Source organism: Podarcis cretensis (genome assembly GCF_951804945.1).
Source record: "Podarcis cretensis genome assembly, chromosome: 11".
Taxonomy (NCBI): domain Eukaryota; kingdom Metazoa; phylum Chordata; class Lepidosauria; order Squamata; family Lacertidae; genus Podarcis; species Podarcis cretensis.
Window position 1 is genome coordinate 8,704,729 of NC_137180.1, and position 24,750 is coordinate 8,729,478.

At 40.8% G+C, this 24,750-nt stretch overlaps 1 protein-coding gene across 7 annotated transcripts in view; it reads left to right on the top strand.

Annotated features, from left to right (window-relative positions):
* Nucleotides 1–24,750, top strand: part of AOPEP (aminopeptidase O (putative)) — a 182,519-nt gene that overhangs the window by 151,916 nt on the left and 5,853 nt on the right. For all 7 annotated transcript variants that reach the window (XM_079996065.1, XM_079996063.1, XM_079996067.1 and 4 more), the window contains 2 exons: nt 1,181–1,297; nt 22,355–22,441. In XM_079996065.1, coding sequence (XP_079852191.1) covers nt 1,181–1,297; nt 22,355–22,441 — 204 coding nt within the window. The remainder of the gene's footprint in view (nt 1–1,180; nt 1,298–22,354; nt 22,442–24,750) is intronic.

Consider the following 24,750-nt stretch of genomic DNA (forward strand, 5'->3'; position numbering starts at 1 on the left):
CAATGAATTATTTATTTTTCTATCCGATAAAAACAGAGTAAATGGAATACTTAAGCTCCATCAGACGTTTCCCTTCATATTACTTGAACTTAAATTCTTAGCTCTTTTTGTCTGTAAACACAAGATGGCTGCAGTCCTTGGCACACTTACCTGTGAGTAAGGCTCATTGAACACAGTGGGACTTGTTTCTGAGTAAATAGGCATATAGTTGCACCATAAAAGATGCAAGTATACGCATATTTCATCAATTGTACAACTGAAAGGGAACTTGGGCAACTTTGCACTGGAAATGTACCATCACAATATGTACTTGTATGCCACCAAGCTTGTTTTTGTTTCTCAGTCATACAAATGAAGGGGACGCGGGTGGCGCTGTGGGTAAAACCTCAGTGCCTAGGACTTGCCAATCGTATGGTCGGCGGTTCGAATCCCCGCGGCGGGGTGAGCTCCCATCGTTCGGTCCCAGCTCCTGCCCACCTAGCAGTTTGAAAGCACTCTTAAGTGCAAGTAGATAAATAGGGACCGCTTTCTAGCAGGAAGGTAAACGGCGTTTCAATGTGCTGCGCTGGTGCTGGCTCACCAGAGCAGCTTCGTCACGCTGGCCACGTGACCCGGAAGTATCTTCGGACGGCGCCGGCTCACGGCCTCTAGAGCGAGATGAGCACGCAACCCTAGAGTCGGACACGACTGGCCCGTACGGGCAGGGGTACCTTTACCTTTACATACCAACGAATGCTTCATATCATAAAACTGACAGACCTCTGTCTAGTTCAGCAGTCTTCTGTGTTTCTGAGCTTTCGGGAGTTGATGCAGTTTAACTTGCACTCTTGTTTTTCTGCCTTTATCAAAACAGAGTCACAAGCATATATATTCCATAAAGCTCGGAGCCCAATAAACTTTAAAAACATTTCATTAAGCTAAATATGGTTTTCATCTAATCTAAATATTGATTGAGAAACTACTCTAGATAAGTTTTGATTAGCCTTTTGGAAAGAGTCTTTTGGAATACAGAGAATGTAAGGCTTTTCAGAAATGAACTACAACAAACTTCTTGAATTTCATGCACGTGATATAATTACACAGGTTATCTCAGACTATTCACTGTCTAGTCTCTTTTAGTCAAATTATACACTAAGCAATTTTTTTTTAAAACCCTCACAAGCTATTTATTTTCTTCTAGCTTTCCCCAGACCAGCTGGTCTTACTTCTGGAGTGCCTCTTGGAAAAGAAGACATTATGTTCAAAAACGCTGGAGTGCTTACAGAAAACTTACCACCTCCGTGAGCAGGATGCAGAGGTAATCCAGTTACAGACATAGTGAGCTCATAAACTTGGCAAATAAGGCAGTAGTGGGGGAATATCCCCATTATGCCACATCAAGAGTTAATCTGAATTTTTTTAATAAATGAAAAAAGTCTAAATCTATCCTGGAGGCAGTATAGGCAGTACATAGGTTGCATTTACTGCTTTTATCTGTGCAACTATGTTTTTAATAAGCTTTTGTTTCTAATTAAGCATGTGTGTACATGTATGATCCCATGGTTAGGTGACTACAGCCAAGTCTCATCCTTCAGCTTTGTCTTTTGAGTTTGAAAAATCACTCACCAAGAGAAGGTTTTATTTAAAAAATAGTCACACATTTGTCTTCAGTGCTTTCTGTGATCCAGTACCTGCTTATATTTGTCCAGTGCTCAATTGTTTAATGCTTGTGTTCAGCCATGATCAAGAATTGTAGTGCACAAATGTTAGGCTGAGCATTTGTTTTTATCTTAATTTTTGGTTTTTATTGGTATAACAAGCATACAAAAGACACAGAGATTACAACAAATCATTGAGTCTGCCTCCCTTTCTCCCCCACTCACTGGGGGTATCTCATTGTATATCCACTTAATTCTTCTTTTTTGATCCATACAGGATAAAGATGTAGCATTTGTGAGAAATTAAAATGCCGTTTCAGTGATATGAATTCCAAGCAACAGTTGTTTCTTAGCCAACAAGCATTGTAATTATAGCATATATTGCAAATGTGATAATTTGTTTCTGGCAACTGGGACTATGAGGGACTTCTGCTTAGAAAAAAGAGGAAGAAATACATCATAATGCTGGACAGGCAGCACCCAGCACATATAGATTTCACCCTTGCTGAGCTCCCCCTCCCACAACCCACTGAGATTAGAAAACACTGATAAAACCATTCCTTATTATTATAAGGTAAACCTGAAAATCACAATGGAGCTCTTGCTCTGTGCTCTCTCCCTACTGAAGTGTTTGCTGTGGCTTACAGACAGTACCATTATTTTCAGCAGATACATTTGTCTGGAGCATTGTTTAATGTTCAGATTGCCAAAATGTTTTATAGACCCCTGCGTTGAATGGTGTCATCTTGTAGCTATCCTTTGCCTTCTTCAAGAAGCCCTCAGTACCTCCATGGCATCCTGCTTTTCCTCTGTTTTGGGGATTGGTCCAAAGCTAAAACCGGTGATACATACATTGTCAGAAAGAAGAATTCAATAGCTTTGAGAGCTCGTTGATTGCATTTCAGAAGTAGTTGCCAATTGGCCACTGCCTATCCCGGCATAAAGGAAAAAAAAATTCAAAACTTGACTTTTAATTACTTGTGTGTGAAGATAAGAGAAAGTGTCTGTAGGAATTTAATTAAAAAAAATTATTGCCATATTCAGTGGTTAGAACTGAATATGGCAGGGGAAGTAGCCATTAGAATTGTAGTAATTTGTTTTTGCAGGTTCTGGAGTGCTAGCATGAGCTTTTGTAGATCAGAACATCAGATTTAAAACCACACAATTCAAAAATTTCTACTTTCTCCAAGGAAATGCTCAGTGTAATATGATAATAGTTGCAAGTTTATTTCAACTTTTATTTATTTGTTTATATGATGTTCTGAATGCCAGATTTATTTTTACTTAGCCTTGAAAGTTTCACTTTGCTATTTATAGGAATTAAGATATATTTAGGGTATATTTTAATCACACACAAATACCAGAGAAATGTCAGGACTTCTATATCTGGAAGAGAAATAACTGAGGAGGTAAGATCAAAGCTGTAACTCCTCTGTTGCAGATTCATGCCAGAGAACCTAGGCCTGTGAGATTTTCACACCCTACTGATATTATTATTTCCCCTTTCTACTATAAATTGTGTCAAATTCATGCTACTGGACTTGTATGCAGTTTTGGCCTTTGAAACAAAGTTATAACCTCTGTAGCAGAAGCACTACGTCGGTTTTATTTTGCAAGGTGAAATCAAGGGCTTAACTAGACCCTTTAAGAAGAGCAACCAAGATAACATACCATTAACGTTTCTGCAGCTACTGAATCACAGGCACCTACGCCCCTCAAAAGGGAATGTTGGTTTACATACTGTCGCCTGTCTAAGCGAGGGGCTTTCCATATTTCCAAATACAGTTAGCACTCTGATGAATGCTTTTTCCTTGTAGTGTTGGCAAGTTCTAGGACCAGTGTGGAAGTTTTGAGTAAAGTGGTACCTCGGGTTACATACGCTTCAGGTTACAGACTCCGCTAACCCAGAAATAGTGCTTCAGGTTAAGAACTTTGCTTCAGGGTGAGAACAGAAATTGTGCTCCGTCAGCACGGCAGCAGCAGGAGGCCCCATTAGCTAAAGTGGTGCTTCAGGTTAAGAACAGTTTCAGGTTAAGTACAGACCTCCGGAACGAATTAAGTACTTAACCCGAGGTACCACTGTATGAGGGTTTTAATCAACAACATTCAGTTTGAAGAGGGCGAATTTCCTGGTTATAAAATAAAAATCTAGATGTTAGGGTACTGCTTAATTCAGGATGTTTTTTTTTTTTAAGATGTTTGTTGAGGTTTTACCAACAAAAAAAGAAAGTAATTACAGAATAAAAAAGAAAAAGTTACAAATACTTTATTCAGGATGTTTTGTGCCCTTCAAACCCCCCACTCATCCATGTAGTTCACACGGTGACCTTGGACCTGCCACTGCCTCTCACCCTAGCCTGCCTCACAGGGTTGTTGCAAGGATAAAATTGGCTGGGAGAGAGCCATATATGCTACCTTCAGCTCCTGGGCAGAAAGGTGGGATATAAAAGTAACAATTGATAAATAAACTAAAATGTAGAAATGAGAAGATCATGTAGGCAGGCTTCAGATGGTCACTCAGAAATTGTTTTACGTTACCATAATTTTCTGCTGCAAATGTTGAGATGTAACCTGAGGTTACATACGCTTCAGGTTACATACGTTTCAGGTTACAGACTCCGCTAACCCAGAAATAGTGCTTCAGATTAAGAACTTTGCTTCAGGATGAGAACAGAAATCGTGCTCTGTTGGCACAGCAGCAGCGGGAGGCCCCATTAGCTAAAGTGGTGCTTCAGGTTAAGAACAGTTTTAGGTTAAGAACAGACCTCCAGAACGAATTAAGTACTTAACCCGAGGTACCACTGTACTCAGAGATAAGTTCCACTCAGCAGATTATGCTTTTTTTTTAAAAGCAGTGATTGGTAAATGAGACACTGAAACAGAGGAGAATATTTTCTGCAGATGTGTTTGATTTTATTTATTCTGCTGACAGACGGTATCTATCCACAAGAAACTCCCCTTTGTTAGGAGGGGGATCACTGGGTGTAGAACATAAATGCAAATAACCAGGGGCTATTTGTAAGAACAGAAGATCAATGAGAAGGGAATGCACACTGACAGCATGTGTTCTGACAAAACCTGATGAGCTATTGGGAAGGGCCGGAGATCAAAGAGGGAATGTAGAACTTTAGGTTTCGGATGACATGCCGCCCCGCCCACCCAACCTGCCTCCCAGAAGGTCAACAACGTTGTTACAACACATGACCCACAACACCGACATTTAGACACACGTCTCACCCATGCAGTTGTACTATGATTAGCACAAGAAACAGAGCCTGCACATTTATTCATGCTTTAAATCCTGTTGTTATTATTTTTAAAATAACCACGTGGTAGGGCATTCAGGCATACACTACAGCCATTATTAAAACACTCACTGTGGAGCAAGGATAGCAAAATAAAAGGCCGCCGCAGCCTCACTTACGAAGATTTGCCTCTGAATGTATTTATATAGTGTGTTGTAATCTACACTGAATATGCTCACATGCACTAGCTGACGTTGGATATGCACCAGTGTCTTCTGCATGTGTTGCTGTTCAAAACGTTGATGGCATATAATGGAACCATCCATGTGGATGTTAATTTGACATTATTATAGGGCCCTAACCAGTGAAACCAAGTCTAAAGGGGCAGTGGCGTAGCGTGGGTTATCAGCACCCGGGGCAAGGCAAGTAATTTGCGCCCCCTAACCCATGGATTTGCGCCCCCTAACCCGTGGATTTCCCTAACCCCCAGATGTTGCGCCCGGTGCGGCCGCCCCCCCCTGCACCCCCCACGCTACGCCACTGTAAAGGGGCATGTTGTATAGTCCATATTCTTCATTCAGTTAATTTTGGTCTTGCAACACGTATTCATGTACTGAGGTTTAAAAAGTTAATATTTTTTTACAGAGGCTGTGTGGTTCTAAACAATACATAATTGGAACAGTCTTGGCTTTACCACAGAGGACATTTCACTGCCAAAAATTTTTGCAAGGAGAAAAACAATTTTAGGGCTAATTTCCTTCCTTTCCTGCTAGATAGGTCGAATCTGAAGTATGCTTTTAAGGCATTTTATCTGAACTATCTACCTCTTTCTTCAGTATTAGCAAAATTGGCTCTAAAAATTATTTTTAGACTAGTTGAGTTTACAAAGCGGACTTGACTAATGTTTCATTTGTTCTTTTGAGCTTCTAAGCTTGGATTTAAAGCAGTAGGAATATGAGCAAAATGAATATAAATGTATACACTCTGGTTTTGGACACTATAATAGAAACAAAGAGTGAGGTGCTCAAGACTGAAGAATGAACCTAAGTGTGCCCCCCCCCATGTATGTCACTTTAGAAGCAACCCAGAGTGGCTGGGATACAAATAAGAAAATTATTTTTAAAATATTAATAATATTATACAAGAAGTGAGACTTGCTCCCAGGTAAGTGTATGTAAGATATTAGCCTATCTGTTTTGTTAGACTTTAAATAGTTTTCAGGTATGTTTACCACTTCTCCTGCCCAGTGCTGGCTATCAGAAACTTAGAAAATTTTGATAGTTTTTTCTAGCTCCTAGACTAGAGATCTTGCCTGTGAAATATTGTTGAAATACTGTTACAGTTCTTTTGTAAGATTCCTACCGTCTTGGGTTTTGGTGGTGGGGTGGTAGTGGAATCAACTTCGAAGGAATTTGCAAGTTGCCTTGCTAGTGACGATGTTGCAAAAGAGGAAATTTCAGCTTGTGTGCATGCTAGGTGCATCTGCTGAAACTTCTACACAACTGTGAAATGTGCAGAGGCTGTTCTTTTGCATCTGGGCACCTAGATTAACCATCAGTGTTAATCTGTTGTATGTTCCAGTGAGGTGGCTTGTTCTGGGAAAGAATTACATATTGCTCTTTTTGCTTCAGATTTTCATCAGAGAATGAATTGACATTTAGAGAAGCTTAGAAAACAACTTTGCAGTGCCATCCTGTGCATGCTTAGTTAGACATCAGTCCTGCTTTGTCCAGTGGGGCTTACACCTTAGTAAGTGTGCTAGTATTAATTGTACAAAAACCAGAGAGATTGTGAATGACCCACTGTACAGTTTCTGTATACCGTAAGCAGATGTTAGAGGTGCTTAAGCTTGCACATTGGGATATTGAAATTGATTATTCTAGTTTAAAAGATCTTACCATTTTAGAGAGCTTTGACAGAAAACCCCCCGAGGTGTGCACTAAAAATTTAACAACCTAAACATGAAATATTGCAGAATAATTCAGAAAGCATCAGAATAGCTTAATATGAAAAGTTTTCACACTAGATAGGCTTCACTAGTGAGCTGTGAGTGCTTGTCAAAGAAGGGATGATTCCTACATCACAAGCTGCTTAATTCCGAAAGGAAGAACCAGCCCTGGCCATGATAGGTAGAACAGATGGGAAATGTAGTCCAAACCATATGGAGGGCACCAGGTTGGGAAAGGCCAGTGCAGACAGTTCTGATCAATATGAAGTATTAGCCTGATTTCATACAAGGCAGCTTTTACATTCCTAATCCTCACTCCTTTCTCCTGCTGTGCTACTTTTAAGACTAGAGATCAGTGAGTAATGCTGTTTTTACAAGGTTTCTACTTTCCTAAGTCCTTCTGTAGAAGGCATTAATTAAAGTGTGTTATGGGCTCACGTAACAACCCCTTTCATTTTTGTTCAAGTGTGTTTGTTCCTTGAAGAGTGACTTAAGTCACTTAAGTCACTTTACCTAGGGATATCCACTGTTAAAAACAAAAATCCATCCATGACATATGTGAATTTTGAGGGCTGTTGTTTTTGGGTTAAAGGTAAAGGTAAAGGTACCCCGCCCGTACGGGCCAGTCGTGTCCGACTCTAGGGTTGTGCGCCCATCTCACTTAAGAGGCCGGGGGCCAGCGCTGTCTGGAGACACTTCCGGGTCACGTGGCCAGCGTGATGAAGCTGCTCTGGTGAGCCAGCACCAGCGCAGCACACGGAAACGCCGTTTACCTTCCCGCTATAAAGCGGTACCTATTTATCTACTTGCACTTAGGGGTGCTTTCGAACTGCTAGGTGGGCAGGAGCTGGGACCGAAAGACTGGAGCTCACCCTGCCGTGGGGATTCGAACCGCCGACCATGCGATCGGCAAGCCCTAGGCACTGAGGTTTTACCCACAGCGCCACCCACGTGGGTTACCCCATCTCAAAAATGCCAGACTAGGGATGAAAAGTGTGTAGGTGTAAGCAATAAATAAAATACAGTGGTACCTCTGAAGTCGAACGGAATCCGTTCCGGAAATGTGTTTTACTACCAAAACGTTCAGAAACCAAAGCACGGCTTCTGATTGGCTGCAGGAAGCTCCTGCAGCCGATCAGAAGCCACGGAAGCCCCGCTGAACATTCATATTCCAAAGAACTGCAACACTCGCTTCCGGGTTTGCGGCATTCGGGAGCCAAAACATCTGAGTACCAAAGCATTCAGGATCCAAGGTACAACTGTAAAAGGCTTACATGGGAGAAATGCCTGAAAAAGTTATTAAAGTCTCCTCCGCTTAGCAAATGGGATCACTGAGAGGAAATGTAAAATCATGGAATATAATAGTGATGGAGAGCCTCTGGCCTCTGGCTCTGATTATGTTCACCAGGCCTCTTCATTTGACCCCTGGCATGGGGTCAAATACGTTAGGTGCAGGACAGGTAAACTGGTGGGGCCGACCTGAAATGGAATAAATGGGAACACACTACATGCATTCTGGATTCTTCCCTTAAAGCCACTGGAACAATTTGGTGCTTTTTGAATTCGACTCTTGTTTATTTCTTTGTTTGCCCCGTGGCAGCAGAAAATGGCACCAAATTTAAAAACACTGACTCACAGCTGGAAAGGGAGACAAGGAGTCCCCTCTAAGTGCCCTCTGGAACCTTCTTTTACAGCCTGACTTGAATTCAGAGTGAGAAGAGGGTGGCACCCAGGGAAGCTTCAGTAGCCCCTTCTTTCGTATGAAGCTTAGGTTCAATCCCCGCCATCTCCACTTAAAAAAGGATCAGGTAGCAGGTGGTGTTGAAGACTTACGTCTGAGATGATGGAGATCTGCAGCTAGTTAGCCAGAGCAGGTGTTAACGGACTAGATGGGCACATGGTTTTACTTGGCCTAAGAAGCCTCCCTTGTGATTTACTTTATGGTGCTGTTGTAAGAATTACTTAGGGCAGAACTAGGCTCTCTTTTGCTCTTTGATGTTCCCTGCCCCTGTGAATGTCAGCCAGCTAAGAAAACTCAAAGCATTGTACGATTAGAGAGCACCTTTTTGTTATTAGACATTACTGAGTAGAAAGAAGAAATACGAGGGTAGCTGCATTCAGTGGCAGTCACACTACTGTAACATCTACTCAACTCAGAAATAATGCACGTGAAATCCTTTAAGCGTCTAGGAAAAGCACCAATCATTTAACTATTACTGTTTAGGTCAAATAATTACTACTCATAAGAAACACTAATTGTTAAGGGTCCCACTGGTAGACTTCCACTAGGGCAGTGAGACTTTACCCATCTCTTCTCCCCTCCCGCTGCACTCTCCATAGCAGGTCATAGGGGGATGATGATAATGATGATAATAATAATAATAATAATTAATAATTTATTATTTATACCCCGCCCATATGGCTGGGCTTCCCCAGCCACTCTGGGCAGCTTCCAACAAAATATCAAAATACCGTAATACATCAAACATTAAAAGCTTCCCTAAACAGAGCTGCCTTCGGATGTCTTCTAAAAGTCTGGTAGTAGTTGTTCTCTTTGACATCTGGTGGGAGGGCGTTCCACAGGGCGGGTGCCACTACTGAGAAGGCCCTCTGCCTGGTTCCCTGATCGTTTTGACTGGCAAGCTGAAATGTTCGTACCGACAGAATGATTTCAATAGTACTATATTGAACTCCTTCCTATAAAATTATATTGTATTCATCATTATACTAATAAAAATAAAATAAATAAATAAACACAGTAACTTATTATTAGTAATAATAATAGCCTTTCCAACTACATGGGGATGTTTTTGAGATAATGCAGCTAACCCTGGGTTTTAGGTCCATTGGACGCGCCCTGTCTTAATATTTTCTTGGTACTTCCAGATGTGTTGGAAGCCAGATCTGAATTATTATGGTAGTTGCTCTGTAAACAGAATCATGGGTGGTAGTTTTAAAATACAATTTTGACCATAAGCTTCTGGGGGAACATGCAGCCTAAATGTATGCATGCTTATCCACCGCAAATCCCGCTGTGTGTTCATTTCCAAATAAATGTGCTTAGGATTGCAGCCTTAGTTTAACATTTTGCCTTATTTCCCTCCTGCCTCCAAGAGCATTTGCATTTCTAAACTGTATTAAATATACATGGAAACCAGAAAAGGACTTTGCAGTTATCCCCAGTCAGCAATATCTTTATGTTAAACAGATCCCATAGATTTTCCTAGATTTATTTTGTGTACTTCATTGTAGTTGGGGAAAGATCTTGCAAAATAACGCAGACAAATATGCAGAACAATTATAGCGTCAGCCGTAAATAAGTCAAGATTGGTAAGAACTTAGCTTGGAAGTGACTCAGACTTTGTGAACATTTATGCCTGCTGCTGCATTAATGAAGTCTTATGTGAACTGGACAGTGGCTTTCAGAAGGTACACACTGTGGACTTGATTTCTGTGATTGGTGGAGCGAGATGAAGGATTAAAAAAAGGGTGGATTTCATGTGATTTAAACATAGCATAGCAGTGGGCCTAGACATTCCTGAAGCTCAGGTCTGCAACCTAGCATGCGCAGGACTAAATATCTGAGCTGACAATTTCAGAACTATTTGACTAAACTTTGGTAGAAACATTTAAACCAGTAAATTCTAAAAAAAGAAAAGAAAAAGTAGATTTTTAGCCTATTTTCCTCTCCACTGCAAAGGAAGAGACAGCAATATAATAATGTTACGTATTTTTTTGTTTATTTAAAAATGTATTAAATCCCTTTTCAACCAAAAAGGCAACCAAAGGGGGAAAAAACATAATCCAGAAACAATTTAACTCTGAAGATCCACTAGATAGGGAGGTATTTTATCAACCTTATACATGTTGACAGTTTTTCTGGGGGCAAGAATTGTCCCATGTACTTAGCAACCATGCTTCAGATGGCAGTAGCATGTAGAGCAGGCTTCATCAGAAGATCTTCATTGGCTAATTATACAGATATACATCACCTATTGTCTAATTAATCCAAACAGCTAGGAGATTGCTAGAATCTCAGTTAGAGATGAGGTGCTGAGGATAAGAAGTTTTTCAATACTCAGCTTGGATCACCTGTACTCTCCAGTCACACAGTAAAGTATAAATCAAGATTTTCCATGTTCCTTGCTTCCCCATCTTATTGAGTGGTATGACCATGTTACCACCATCTGGTAAATGTTGCATATGAATCGCCTTAGTAGTTTCCACAAAATAAAATTGGCTCTAAAATTAGCTTTATTTTCCTTCCTGTATATGTTCCTGAGTCCTTACTTCCCCCAAAAAGAGTCTTCATAGCAGATGGAAAGTTACTTTGGTACATTTTTTCTTCTTTCATCAAGTTGGTTAATAATGTTCAGTTTCATAATGTGCAATGCATACCAAGGCCATCAGATGGAATATTTAGAGAGAGAGAGAGAGAATGGACTGAAGAAATATAAGTGCTTTTGCAGAAGATGTGAAAAATGGAAGTCCATATATCATATCCAGGGGTACGTAGCCTTTCTCCTACAACAGCTTCATTGTACACGGTCCTGTAAACTGATGACCTTTTATTTAACAGACCAAATGAAGTTACCTTACTTACTACAAACAATGTAGAGTTCTCAAGTTGTTGTGTTTTTAAAGAAAATTTATTTATAAGCAAGTCACTTTTATCTGTTTACCAAACCATGGAAAAACTAGCAGGCATACAACATGTTAACCACATAGCAGTGCCACTGTTTGCCATCCATGCTTTCAGGTTTAGTGTCTTATCTGCCTTCCTAGCTATTCTGCGGGTTGTGACCAAGTAGTGCTTAAAAACAGCACCACACCTCTTTGGAGCAGCTTCATGTATATAACATGTTACACAACAGAAAGAAAGTCAATTACCATGTTGCCAAAAGTGATGAGTAGAGTTCCCCTACCCTTGGAAAAGTAGGTATAGTCTTAAGAATTTGCCTGTGGCCTTGCAGGGAACAGTTCTGTAAAACAAGGCGCCTAACTACCTTTTGATGCTGTATGAAAATTGCTTCTCCTTCTATAAACAGTAAGTCCTCCCATCCTCCCTGTTTTTTTCCATGCACACAAAATTCTTAAGTTCCTTAGCCTTCTTAACTGAGTCAAGGTCATATTGGATTGCAGAGTGAAATACCAGCATGCTTTGTGTTGTGCTGTGAATTGGGGAAATATCTACAGAACTCTTTATCAGCCTGTGTCTCCTAGATAGGAGATTTGCACAATGACCTGAGCAAAGCAAAGGCAATCAGCAATTTCTTACAGCGCCTACATGCCCACACTGATATTCCGAAAGAGGCACTGTGTAAAATCAAATAGTGTGTATGTGTGTTGAATTGTAGTGGGCAATAATGTTCCTGTTTTTCAGAGGGGAATTTTTCACCTAATATATTTATATTCTTAGTAAAGCACATCTCTGTACTTTATAAAAAACTACTTTGTGACCCTGTAGTAAATAAATCCCATGCATGGTTGTGCAATTTTAGTGGGGGGTGGGAAGGGACCTATAGAACTTTAAAGTGAATTTTGGGTTATTTCCCCCTTAATTTCATTGCAAGGGTAGCTAGCCTGCATAATACATCTAGCCTCCTAGAAGTCTTTTTGTAGCTCCCAAAGGTACCCCCCTTTTGTCAGGAGGGGCAGCTTTATTTTATTTTATTTATTTTATTGTAATGTTCAGTCCAGTCTTCCCTCTGTAATTAATAGTTAATCTGTGTTTTGGGGGGAGAGAACCCTCTTGAAAATTTCAGCTGTCCACTTCCTAATGGAGAGCAATCCCACAGCGCTTGGGAACCTTTGGTGATGTCTGCTGGAGAGATCTCACTCTCCATTGCTCTCTGCTTTAGTCACTAGGTGGCACTGGTTACTGCTGGCACCACAAGCTTCAGCTGTTTAAGATATGACCTCAAGATCATTCTGAAGAGCAGCTGAGGCGACCACGTGCAACAACAGCTGCCACTTGCAACAATAATTGATTAATGATAACAGAGGAGGAGGAGGGAGCTATGGCGAGTGGAGAGGTTTCAGTCTCTCCTCCCAGACTGGTGGAATGATAGGGATGCGATTTCCCCCCTCCCCTGCCCATCAGAGGCACGCAGTGTGCTCTGTGTGTGAATGAGAGATTGTGTGTTGTGTTCCTGTGCAGGTGTCCATGTGCGGATTGGTGCATATGATGTGGTGAGTGCACACATGTGTGTGCTTACATGAATGCATGCACGCTGCACAGCCTTTGGAGGGTTGGCTAACCTTGAATGTAGTTCCTGGACTGAAAAAGGCTTAGCCACTCCTGCTTTGTGCGCATAGGGGATGCCTTGTATTGGAGAAAGCTGCTCTGTTTTCCAATAAAGCCTTGTTCGCAGCCTGCCACATGTAATAGTTGTATTTCATATCCTCCCTTAAGAGAGAACTGAAACAATTCCAAATATAAATTTGACTAACAGTCCAAACTCAAATTTTGAAACTTTGCATTTCATGAATACATGATTTGTAAAAGTAAATGTTTAAGTGGTAATAATCCTCTTGAAAATTGATGCTAGGATCCAAGGATGCTATTACTTCATTGTCTTAATTGAAAAGGCTAAACACTGTTGGAAATATATCATGTCCTCTGCTTGAGGGATGTGAGAACATAAGAAGGGTTATACTGGATTAGACCAGAGATCCTTCCAGCTGGTCACTTTATTTCGAACAGGAACAGCCCCTGGGAAATCACAAGCAGTGCATGAAACCAATAGCTGTCTTCCATTATTTACCCACATTGGACTATTTTGTGGAGTTGTCTGAAACTATAAGAGAAGTGTTCTAATCTGTGTGAAAATGAACTATCCTTTGAGACAGAACTGTAATCATACAGTTAAGGATGGTGGAGATTCTTAGCATGCAAATGTCGTCTTCTTGTTCCACAACTGACCAGATTTTTGCAGAGAGCGTGCTCCACCTCTGGTGGTGGAATAAAGAACTGTGCATGTACAGTATCCAGACAATGCTCTGGTTTCCTAATGAGCCACTCAGTCTACTTAACAGCGAGAGTCTTCCTCACTAATAATCTGATCCATCCCTCCATCTGCAAGAGTTATTCCGTCTGGCTTTTGTGTGCTTTATTGCCTTGCAGTTTTCAGTATATTAATGGTAAAAGTTATACCTACTCTCGGGAATAGTTTATGGAAAGTCGACAATTACCAAGACACCAAGAGATCACAATGATGTGTGCGGTATAAATGTTTGGAATAGGGCAATAAACACAGCTGTGCCTCAGAAAGCTCCCTCCGTAGGTTGAACGCTGCTAAAAGAGCATATATGTGTCTCCTTATTTGTACATGGCAAGGAAATGTGTTGCATTTAATGCTCTCATTTCAATATACTGTGTTAAATGTAGGACACCCTAAAGGTCATAGAACTGCAGGCTCTGTGTTGCGTCAGTGTCTTGTGCCTCATTTTTCAGTAGTAGGAGGATGACATTACGGGGGGGGGGGGGGGACAGCAGACACAGAAAGGGAAAGTTATTTCTTCAAGAAGGTATTTTGCAATCTGTCTCCTCACTCCAGTCCTTATTGTGAGGCCTGTATCCCTTTATGTTTATAGTGAAAGATAAATTGAACTAGTGGATCCTGCTGCAAAATGTGGGAGCGTTAGGGAAGGTTCATTCAGGCAAAGGGAGTCTTGGAAAGACAGAAGGAGTGTTTCACATATTACAGGTTCTGCCCTGTTTTGGCGTCTGCCTATTGAAATCGTTTGAGGTTCTTAGTAGTCCAGAAGCCTTTGGTACCTGTTGGGTTATAATGGCAGGGAGGATGGCAAGGTGTGCTTTTGCCACTGGGCCAAGAAGAAACCACTGTAAATCTGCTGTTTTTAACTAAGTGGTTTACAAATATATATATATAATAAAACATTTTATTATAGATAAAAACAGGTATTTTAAAATATTCAAAAAATGATAATTAACAGTATCTAAAAAGAAATAAAACACATGTTTAACTTCATGTCTGGGTTTTGTTGTCGTTTAGTCGTTTAGTCGTGTCCGACTCTTCGTGACCCCATGGACCAGAGCATGCCAGGCACTCCTGTCTTCCACTGCCTCCCGCAGTTTGGTCAAACTCATGCTGGTAGCTTCGAGAACACTATCCAACACTATCGTCCTCTGTCGTCCCCTTCTCCTTGTGCCCTCCATCTTTCCCAACATCAGGGTCTTTTCCAGTGAGTCTTCTCTTCTCATGAGGTGGCCAAAGTATTGGAGCCTCAGCTTCACGATCTGTCCTTCCAGTGAGCACTCAGGGCTGATTTCCTTAAGAATGGACAGGTTTGACCTTCTTGCAGTCCATGGTACTCTCAATAGTCTCCTCCAGCACCATAATTCAAAAGCATCAATTCTTCGGCAATCAGCCTTCTTTATGGTCCAGCTTTCACTTCGATACATCACTACTGGGAAAACCATAGCTTTTACTATACGGGCCTTTGTTGGCAAGGTGATGTCTCTACTTTTTAAGATGCTGTCTAGGTTTGTCATTGCTTTTCTCCCAAGAAGCAGGCGTATTTTAATTTTGTGGCTGCTCTCACCATCTGCAGTGATCATGGAGCCCAAGAAAGTAAAATCTCTTACTGCCTCCATTTCTTCCCCTTCTATTTGCCAGGTGATGGGCCCAGTGGCCATGGTCTTCGTTTTTTTTTTTGATGTTGAGCTTCTGACCATATTTTGCGCTCTCCTCTTTCACCCTCAATAAAAGGTTCTTTAAATCCTCCTCACTTTCTGCCATCAAGGTTGTGCCATCTGCATATCTGAGGTTGATGATATTTCTTCCGGCAATCTTAATTCCGGCTTGGGATTCACCCAGCCCAGCCTTTCGCATGATGAATTCTGCATATAAGTTAAATAAGCAGGGAGACAAGATACAGCCTTGTCATACTCCTTTCCCAATTTTGAACCAATCAGTTGTTCCATATCCAGTTCTAACTGTAGCTTCTTGTCCCACATAGAGATTTCCGGTAGGCTGGCCTAAATAAAAATATTTCAAGCAGTTGCCAGAAAGAAAACAGCTTGGTGTTAATAGGCAGGGAGCTCCAAAAAGTGTAGGTGCTGCCACACTAAAGGATCAGTTTCCTGCAAGCACAGAACAAGTATTAAATGGTGCCTGTTGATGGGGCATATCTCTAGGGTTTCAGATGGGAGACATGGGAACCATGGTGGCAATCATAGTCCCACCATAGCAATGCGTGTATAGACAAACAGTTTCAAGGTTGCTAAGGAACAATAGTCATGTCTATATATAGTGACCCAGAGAACTTTTTGTCAAACCTTTTATTATTTTTTATGCTAGCTTTTTATGCCTTGTAACTAACTGATGGCTGCTGTTTTATAGATGATGTTACATTTACAGTCGTACCTTGGAGGTCGAATGGAACCCGTTCCGGAAGTCCGTTTGACTTCCAAAACATTCGAAAACCAAATTGCGGCTTCTGATTGGCTGCAGGAAGCTCCTACAGCCAATCGGAAGCTGCGGAGACATTCGGCTTCCAAAAGAACATTCAAAAACCAGAACAGTCACTTCCGGATTTTGATCGTTCGGGAGTCAAAATGTCCAAGATCCAGGGTGCTTGGGATCCAAGGTACGACTGTATATTGTTTTTTGTGTTTATTTTGCAAGTTGTCTTGTGAGGACTTTGTACTAAAATGGCAGGACATAAATATTCAAAGCAAAGAATAAATGAAATGGAATGGAATAGCTATACAGAAATAAGTACTGATCTAAAATTGTGTTAGGGCTAGACTCATTAATTCGGAAACCAAGAATGGAACTCTGGGGAATCCATTAGTCTTATTTCCAGGAACCGCCTTGCTATTTTGCTTGGCTTTTATCAGTCTTCTCCAACCTAGTGCCTTCCATATGTTTTGTATGACAATGTCCACCATTTAATGGTTCTGTGCATTATATGTATCTTGGGGTATAGAATATATTCAAGTTCCCTTTGATATTTGGTGATATTTGGTTAAGAGCTCAGCTCTTGTGTGTACAAGAGAAGCCAAAGTCAAAAGCAGATCCTGGCTCTTGCTGCTTAATGACATATCCCTGGCATACGTCGCATTATTTAATCCAGAATACCATTCAAGAAAGTTGGGTTGGAATGTAAACTTTATATAATCACAAGTTTTGCATAACACTTGAAATTGTTTGTCTTGTTCATAGGCCTTTTAAAAGAATTTTTTTCCTCTGAGATTGCTGAACTGAACAGGGCAGTTATGACATTTTATTATATCATAATTGCCTCTCCCAGATTGAGCATTTCTGGAAATTTCATTGAAAGGGAACAATGTCCATGCCAAAACAAAAATCCAAGTAAATGTCAGCTAAAAACATATGCCAAGCCCTATATTTTTAATAGGAAGCATAGGAGGCACATATTTGCTTATAGTCAAACACACGTCACAGCTATTTCTACAAGAACTGCAGGCACAAAGATATAAGTTGGAATGATTTTATTATTTCATGTGGGCTGAGCAGGGATGAGGAGTTACTATGTGACTACTTTTTGCTTCCTATTAAACATGCCTTAACTTTTGCTTTTACACATATTCCCAAAATGGGGTAAAAGGAGATGGGTGTTTGGTGAAAGAAGGAAGGCTTACCTGTTTCCAAGGCAACCAGTCCATTGCTTCCTTATCCAATCACACATTGACTAATTGAATCAGAATGTGGTTGGGACATTCCTTCCTTCCCACCTTCACTGTAAGGACTGTAGGTAGCAGAGTTTGCCCTCTGTGATTCTGTCGCAGATCCAGATCACAGCACTGTAGCATTTCATGTTCATCACATGATCTGTGATTGGTTGGGATCATACCACGAGGAAGCCCTTTTATAATCCATACATTCATACAGGGACACCCAAATAACAGCAGGTGGGAAAAGCATGGCTTCAAACAGGAACAACAGGTGTGTTTCCCATTCACTGGTTTCTCATTGCAGTTTTGCAGAAAAAGAACCCAACTTCACAAAAGTTTGGTGTAGCACAAATTTTATTTACTAGACCTTCAAGGAAACTGATACCATGGTGCTAAAACTGTAATCTGTTCTCTCCGAGTGTGGGGCAAATCCTGGTGCCTGTCCGGGTCTGAGCAGCAGGGATACAAGCACATACAACTTTTAATCCAAACTTTTCTTCCAAAATACCAACCCAGCGTATTTGGAAAGACTCAGTAACCTTTAAGTGTGTATTATTGACCCATTTTTGTTGGGCTAGTTGCCTTAATGGGGAATGATCAAATTATTGTTGTTGTTTAGTCGTTTAGTCGTGTCCGACTCTTCGTGACCCCATGGACCAGAGAACGCCAGGCACTCCTGTCCTCCACTGCCCCCCGCAGCTTGGTCAGACTCATGCTGGTAACCTCGAAAACACTATCCAACCATCTCGTCCTCTGTCGCCCCCTTCTCCTTGTGCCCTCCATCTTTCCCAACATCAGGGTCTTCTCCAGGGAGTCTTCTCTTCTCATGAGGTGGCCAAAGTACTGGAGCCTCAGCTTCACAATCTGTCCTTCCAGTGAGCACTCAGGGCTGATTTCCTTCAGAATGGAGAGGTTTGATCTTCTTGCAGTCCATGGGACTCTCAAGAGTCTCCTCCAGCACCATAATTCAAAAGCATCAATTCTTCGGCGATCAGCCTTCTTTATGGTCCAGCTCTCACTTCCATACATCACTACTGGGAAAACCATAGCTTTAACTATACGGACCTTTGTTGGCAAGGTGATGTCTCTACTTCTCAAGATGCTGTCTAGGCCTGTCATTGCCCTTCTCCCAAGAAGCAGGCGTCTTTTAATTTCGTGGCTGCTGTCACCATCTGCAGTGATCATGGAGCCCAAGAAAGTAAAATCTCTCACTGCCTCCATTTCTTCCCCTTCTTCCCCTTCAAATTATAGGCGAGTTTTAATTTTGTTGTTTCATTAAAAGCACCTTAAAGAAAACCTTTGGGGGGGGGTGGCTGGCAGTTAAAGACTGTGATTTGTTTCCAACAAAATCATCACATTAGCACAAGGACTTAAGCATGTGCAATGGGATTTCCTCTCTCTTCAGAACAGATGAGGGGGGCAAGTAGAAGTGGATGCAACTATCTCATTTTCAGTCTACATGAAATGTACTGAATAAACCTAAAATACTCACTTGTAAGATACACTGATTCAAGTGGGAATTCCTTCCAGACAGGAAGCAGCTGCATTCAGATGTAATGTTTATGATCTTCCATGGTTTGAAGGATCAAGGAGCACTGTTTTTGCTGTGTGTTTCCTCTCATACTCCCCTTTTCTTCCATTCATACATCCTCATTTGATCAGGCCTTTTTTACACTTGCATTCACACAGACTATAGCTTGAGTGAATCCTCCAAACAAGGATTGCAAACCAAGATAAAACTGTATGCGGTGGGGTTTTCTCCCAGGTAAGTGTGCAGAGAATTCCAGCCATATGCATGCAGCTTTATATGACGGAGCAAACATTTGAGTATACTATAAAAATACACCTGTATTTTAAATCTATAAATTTTAACACCCAAGGCTGAATTCTTGTACTTAGGCTGCTGAAATACCACAGAAATCATGTCTACAGCTGCAGTTCTGTACATTAAATTCAGAATAAACATGCATAGGATTGCACTATAAATTGTTAGGTCAGTGGTGAATATTGATGCTGTTTTCACTTGCAGGGCTGGCATAATGTAATGTTTTGTGATTTAATGTGTGGATGTAGCAGTTGTATGGAACATTCCACAATAAATGCTTATTTGCAGGAGCAACAATTTCTTTTATGTGTTCCCCAACCCCACATTAAAGCTAAATTCTGCTGCAGTAATCATCATCTATTTGTAATAGACCTTGCTAATCAGTCTTGCTCAGTCTGTAGAGTTGCTTATCCTTTTAGACAAATCCGTATTATGAGCCCACAGTGGTCAGTTTTGATCATTTATTTGGCTTATTTATTATATGTATCTGTTATGGTAAAACAGCAGTAGCCCAGCCTGTAAAAGAAAAATGGCTAAGTACTTCAGCACAGTCCAGACAGACTGTAGCACAAACCATTATAACAGTTATTTCAGATTTCAAAGGTTTCTTGGCAAGAATGGCCCTATCAATAGGCAGTATGTGTTTTGGGGAATCATGAGAGTAATGCAAATTGATTTATATAATTTTCTTATCTTTGCATTTTGCTGCCAGGGAAATGGGATGTGCTTGGGATTTTCTCCAATAGGTTCTAAAGTAAATTGGCTGCCCTTGGGTACTTTGACTTAAGGTGTGATGGGAGTCCATTTACTGCCCCACCTCAGATAGCAAAACATCTTGAGTAATCTCTGTCCTCCAGTCTGTATCTGTCTCTAAGTGTTTTCAAGACTAAACTTGATCAATCAGGTGCTTGACCTTGTGTTAGATCTGCAGACATTTATCTTGTTACCTGACACTCATGCAGAAAGACATTAGTTTAGATCAAGGGTCACCAACCCAGCAGCCTTTATCGGTATCCCCAATAGGGACTCTGGACTCTGAGCTGTCATTTTTTTGAAAAGACTCTTCCATTATAGGGGGAAAGCGTTTTTAGCCCTCTTAGTTATGAAATAAAATGGGCAGCTAACCTTCCAAACAGTTTCTGTTAAATGAGCTAGCCTGGCTACAACATTCACACACCAATTCCTGCCTTCTTCTGTTCCCCTTATGGTGCCACCTGATGCAGGCCATGCCACCTGTTTGCATGGCAGGGCCAGCCTTGGCATCAGACCTTCTGGCAGGAAACTTTTGGTGAGGAGTTATTATGCTAGATAATCAGCGCAGGCGGTGTACTCGGCTATAGAATGTCACCTTAATATTTATTTTTTTTACATTCCATTGCATAATGGGTTTGCTTTCTCCATGATGCTTTTGCTGCAACACTGTTTAAAAGCATTAGGGACTGAAATGGATATCCCTTTTTGTTTAATGGCTGAGGAGGGGCCATAATAGCAGTACTCTCCCCTTTCTCCCCAAAGGATTAAAGATACTGGCATCTTCACTGTTTGCCCCTGCACTGACATGGAAACTGCTTCCTTGTGGTGCCATACCATAAGCCAACTGTTGGGTGGCAAAGACCAACATGACTGGACCTGTCCATCTGGTCGCTTCATTCACACACATTGTCAGTGACCTGATTGCACCATAGGACAGCAGTTCCCAGCTTGGTCTTCATCATTCAAGGCATTTCTGTGAAGAGTCCAAGCCCACTGCCCAGACTCATTGACAGTACCCCCTTCCCAAGCAATGTTGTGGAATTATCGCCATTCCCCCTCCCTCCCTCCCTCTCCCTCCCTGGATTTACCTCCCATGTTTTTATTTTTTTCATGGCTGTGCTGCCTCTTCTATTTTTGTTGTTTGTATGTATGTTATAGGGACGCAGGTGGCGCTGTGGGTTAAACCACAGAGCCTAGGACTTGCCAGTCAGAAGGTTGGCGGTTTGAATCCCTGCGACGGGGTGAGCTCCTGTTGCTCGGTCCCTGCTCCTGCCAACCTAGCAGTTCGAAAGCATGTCAAAGTGCAAGTAGATAAATAGGTACTGCTCCGGCGGGAAGGTAAACGGTGTTTCCATGCGCTGCTCTAATTCGCCAGAAGCAGCTTAGTCATGCTGGCCACATGACCCGGAAGATGTATGCTGGCTCCCTTGGCCAATAAAGCGAGATGAGCACTGCAACCCCAGAGTCAGTCATGACTGGACTTAATGGTCAGGGGTCCCTTTACCTTTTATGTATGTTATAAACATTGCTCTTTCTATTCTGTAATGTAATAACGGGCTGTTTCCATCTTGGAAAGGCAACTTATCAGTGCTCTGAATACATAAACCCCTGTTGGATGCTGACCAGCAGGGCCATTTCCATTCCTTTCACCATACCCGCCAGTCATATAAAGCTTAGGCTTCCAATTATAAGCTGGCTGTGACAGTTCCAGTCACTAGGAGTGTGCCCTTCCATAAACCGTGTTTATGGAAGACAATCATGCTCAGCTACGAGTGATCGCCAAAGAAGCAGCCCTCTGTGAACACTGATGGCACAGTTTCTTCTTCTGAGCAGTCTTATCAGCCCCAACTGTGCAGAGAAAGCTATTTCACCACACTATTTCGCAATACTTCTCTCACTTTAAACACTGACCTGTTAAAAAAAAAACAGTTTGAGAAATAATAAATAATTTAATGAAATAAGGCATTTCAGTATAAAACAATTTTTCAAGTTATTATATATCAATATAATTCATTTGCCAATGTTCCTATCTATAGATATTGGCTATTGTAACAATCCTAGAGAGGGGTTATTTAGAATTTCAGTGTTTTTCATTAAGCCACATTTTATGTTTAGTATGTCTGGTTAGTATTAATGATCTGTCAGGGAGAAAGGCTTGATGGCCAAGTTCTGAAGATGGCAACTGGTGTTAAAAATAGGAAACTGCATTTTAGTGAGCTTTATTTAACCAGTTGTAGTTTCTGAAGCTAATCTTTTACTTTTCTTTCTCATTTGCTAAAGGTTCGACATCGATGGTGTGAGCTTGTTATCAAACATAAATACACAGCAGGGTATGTTGATGTTGAGAAATTCCTCAAGGAAGACCAGGTCAGTACTATTTACTAACATTTGCATTTAGCCAGAGTATCATAGGTATGTGAGTGTTGGTATCTTGAAAAAGAGATAGATGAAACTGCTTATTTTATGAACAAATTTCCTTGATGCATTTTTGTACAAGAATACATTTTTGACTGGAGAACTTCAACATAAAATTTGGAGGCAAGGAGATTTCAATGGGTAGCTGCATTTCAATTCCGTGTTTTGTTTCAGGTGGTGTGAAATGTAGTTCGAATTAAAAATGTGAGGCAAACTGATTTCTCCCCCACTGCTCATTGGATATTACCCTTAAATGGTCCCACCAATAAATCCTATCGTATTTGTCATAACTTGTGTGGACCACATCAACAGCCTTCTGACAGCAGCATTGCTACTGAATGGGGGAAGGCAGCAAGGTCTGGGCTGGTTACTTAAACTCTGCACCCCTTAACCTAACTCTTGGTCACTTGCAATTCTCCTCTGTTTCCGCTTTTTTCAGTTTTCCTTCTCTTCTACTCTCATCTTTATTATATTTATATTGCTCTGGACCAGTTTGGGCTAACTTTCTTCCTCGTTCTTTAAGCTGTTGTTTTCCAAGAAGTTTTGCCTGCCCCATTCCTTCTTTCAGACTTCAGTGGCCAGCCAAAGATCACTTAGGATTAAACGAGTTCAGCCCCTAACATCAGAGCAGCTCAGTTCAATAGTAGTTGGACATTGCTGGGCCCCTGAACGCTGCAGAATCCACTAGCTTGTACAGATATCTTGCCCTGAGCCCATGGGATAAAGTATCATCCAAGTCATTTTAGTTGCTTGGTTTGCTCCCCTGCCTGCATGTCCAGACCTTAAATAAAGACTCTTTACAACATTTTAGCGTGGATTAATTATATTAAAACCATGATTCAAATTTTTTAAAAGATGCAATATTCACGCCAATTGGAAAAATAATTATGTCTCAAGTAAGCATAGTGTCATTATGATTTTGAAAGAATTTTCCATTTGTTTTTCTATGTATAATACTTCCATGAAGGGTTGGTGGAAATGCATTGTGCTTTTCATAGAAGTAGCCTCTGCAATTTTCCAGATCTCCCACTTCAGAACACACATATATATATTTATATTTGTGTTCTGTTTGAGGAGTCGAATTCCTGGCAACAAAGCTGCAGATAACTATTGGTCCTTTATTTCAATCATCTCCAAGAACTTGTGCAATCTATGGAATGATCATGCATGAAACTGAAGTCCTATGTGTTTTCCAGTATTGAAAGGGACTTGGTTGTTTCAGAAGTCTGAAGAAAATGCAAATGCAACCATTAACATTTAGAGTAACAGAACCAGCAGTGTTTACTAAATTTGGATGTTTGAGTTATGGCTCATGGAATAGTCAATCAGAATGAGAACTCTCAGTGTCGGTTTTACTTTCCAATTTGGCAGTAAGTGGTAGCTTGGTGGAATCTTACCACGGAAGTAACTTGCCAACAGAAGGGCTTTTTTCCCAGCCGGAACTCACCAGAACTCAGTTCTGGCACCTCTCAGGTGGGCGCCATTTCCATTCTAAGAGAACAAGGGAGGTGTTCATGGCAAGTTCCGGCACCTCTTTTTCTAGAAAAACAGCACTGACCAACACTGTTTCCCCTAGATGTTAAATACATACTAGTCAGTCAGTATTTGTAAGTGATGTCCCAAAAAGTTTTATGTCTATTGTTCTATTGCAGTTTGCAGAGTAACTGTTAACTATTGTACTGAAACTAGTGCAATTTTCATACTAAGAAGACAAGAATCACCTTGTTAGGTCAAGCCAGGAGGCCATCTAAGACAACAGTGGCTAGCCAGGTGCCCCTGGGAAGCAATATTTTAGGAAATCATTTTTTTAAATAATATTTTATTGCATTTTAATAGTAGAAAGGTTATAAGACAATATATAGGGGGGAAAACACAAGAAAAATACAAAAACACAAAAATACAAGAATACAAAATTACAAACATTTAACATAGAACAAGAAGAAAAAAAAAGAAAAAAGAAAAAACCCTCTTTTTTAATTTCTCATCTTTGATTAACTTATTTTCCTTACTTCCTCACGCCTCCCTTTTTTGTATTCCATTTAAAGATTGGTTCAGCAAATTCATATCCTGTTAGTTTATCCTTAATTATTTTCCCTCACATATTATAACTTCAAATTTTCATCTAATATCAATCCATTCTTACATATTCTTATACCTTATTACTAGAACCTCTTCATTTCATTTCAATGTCATCAACATTCAAAAATTTTACAATATTTCTGTAAATAGATTTTAAATTTCTTCCAATCTTCTTCCACCAT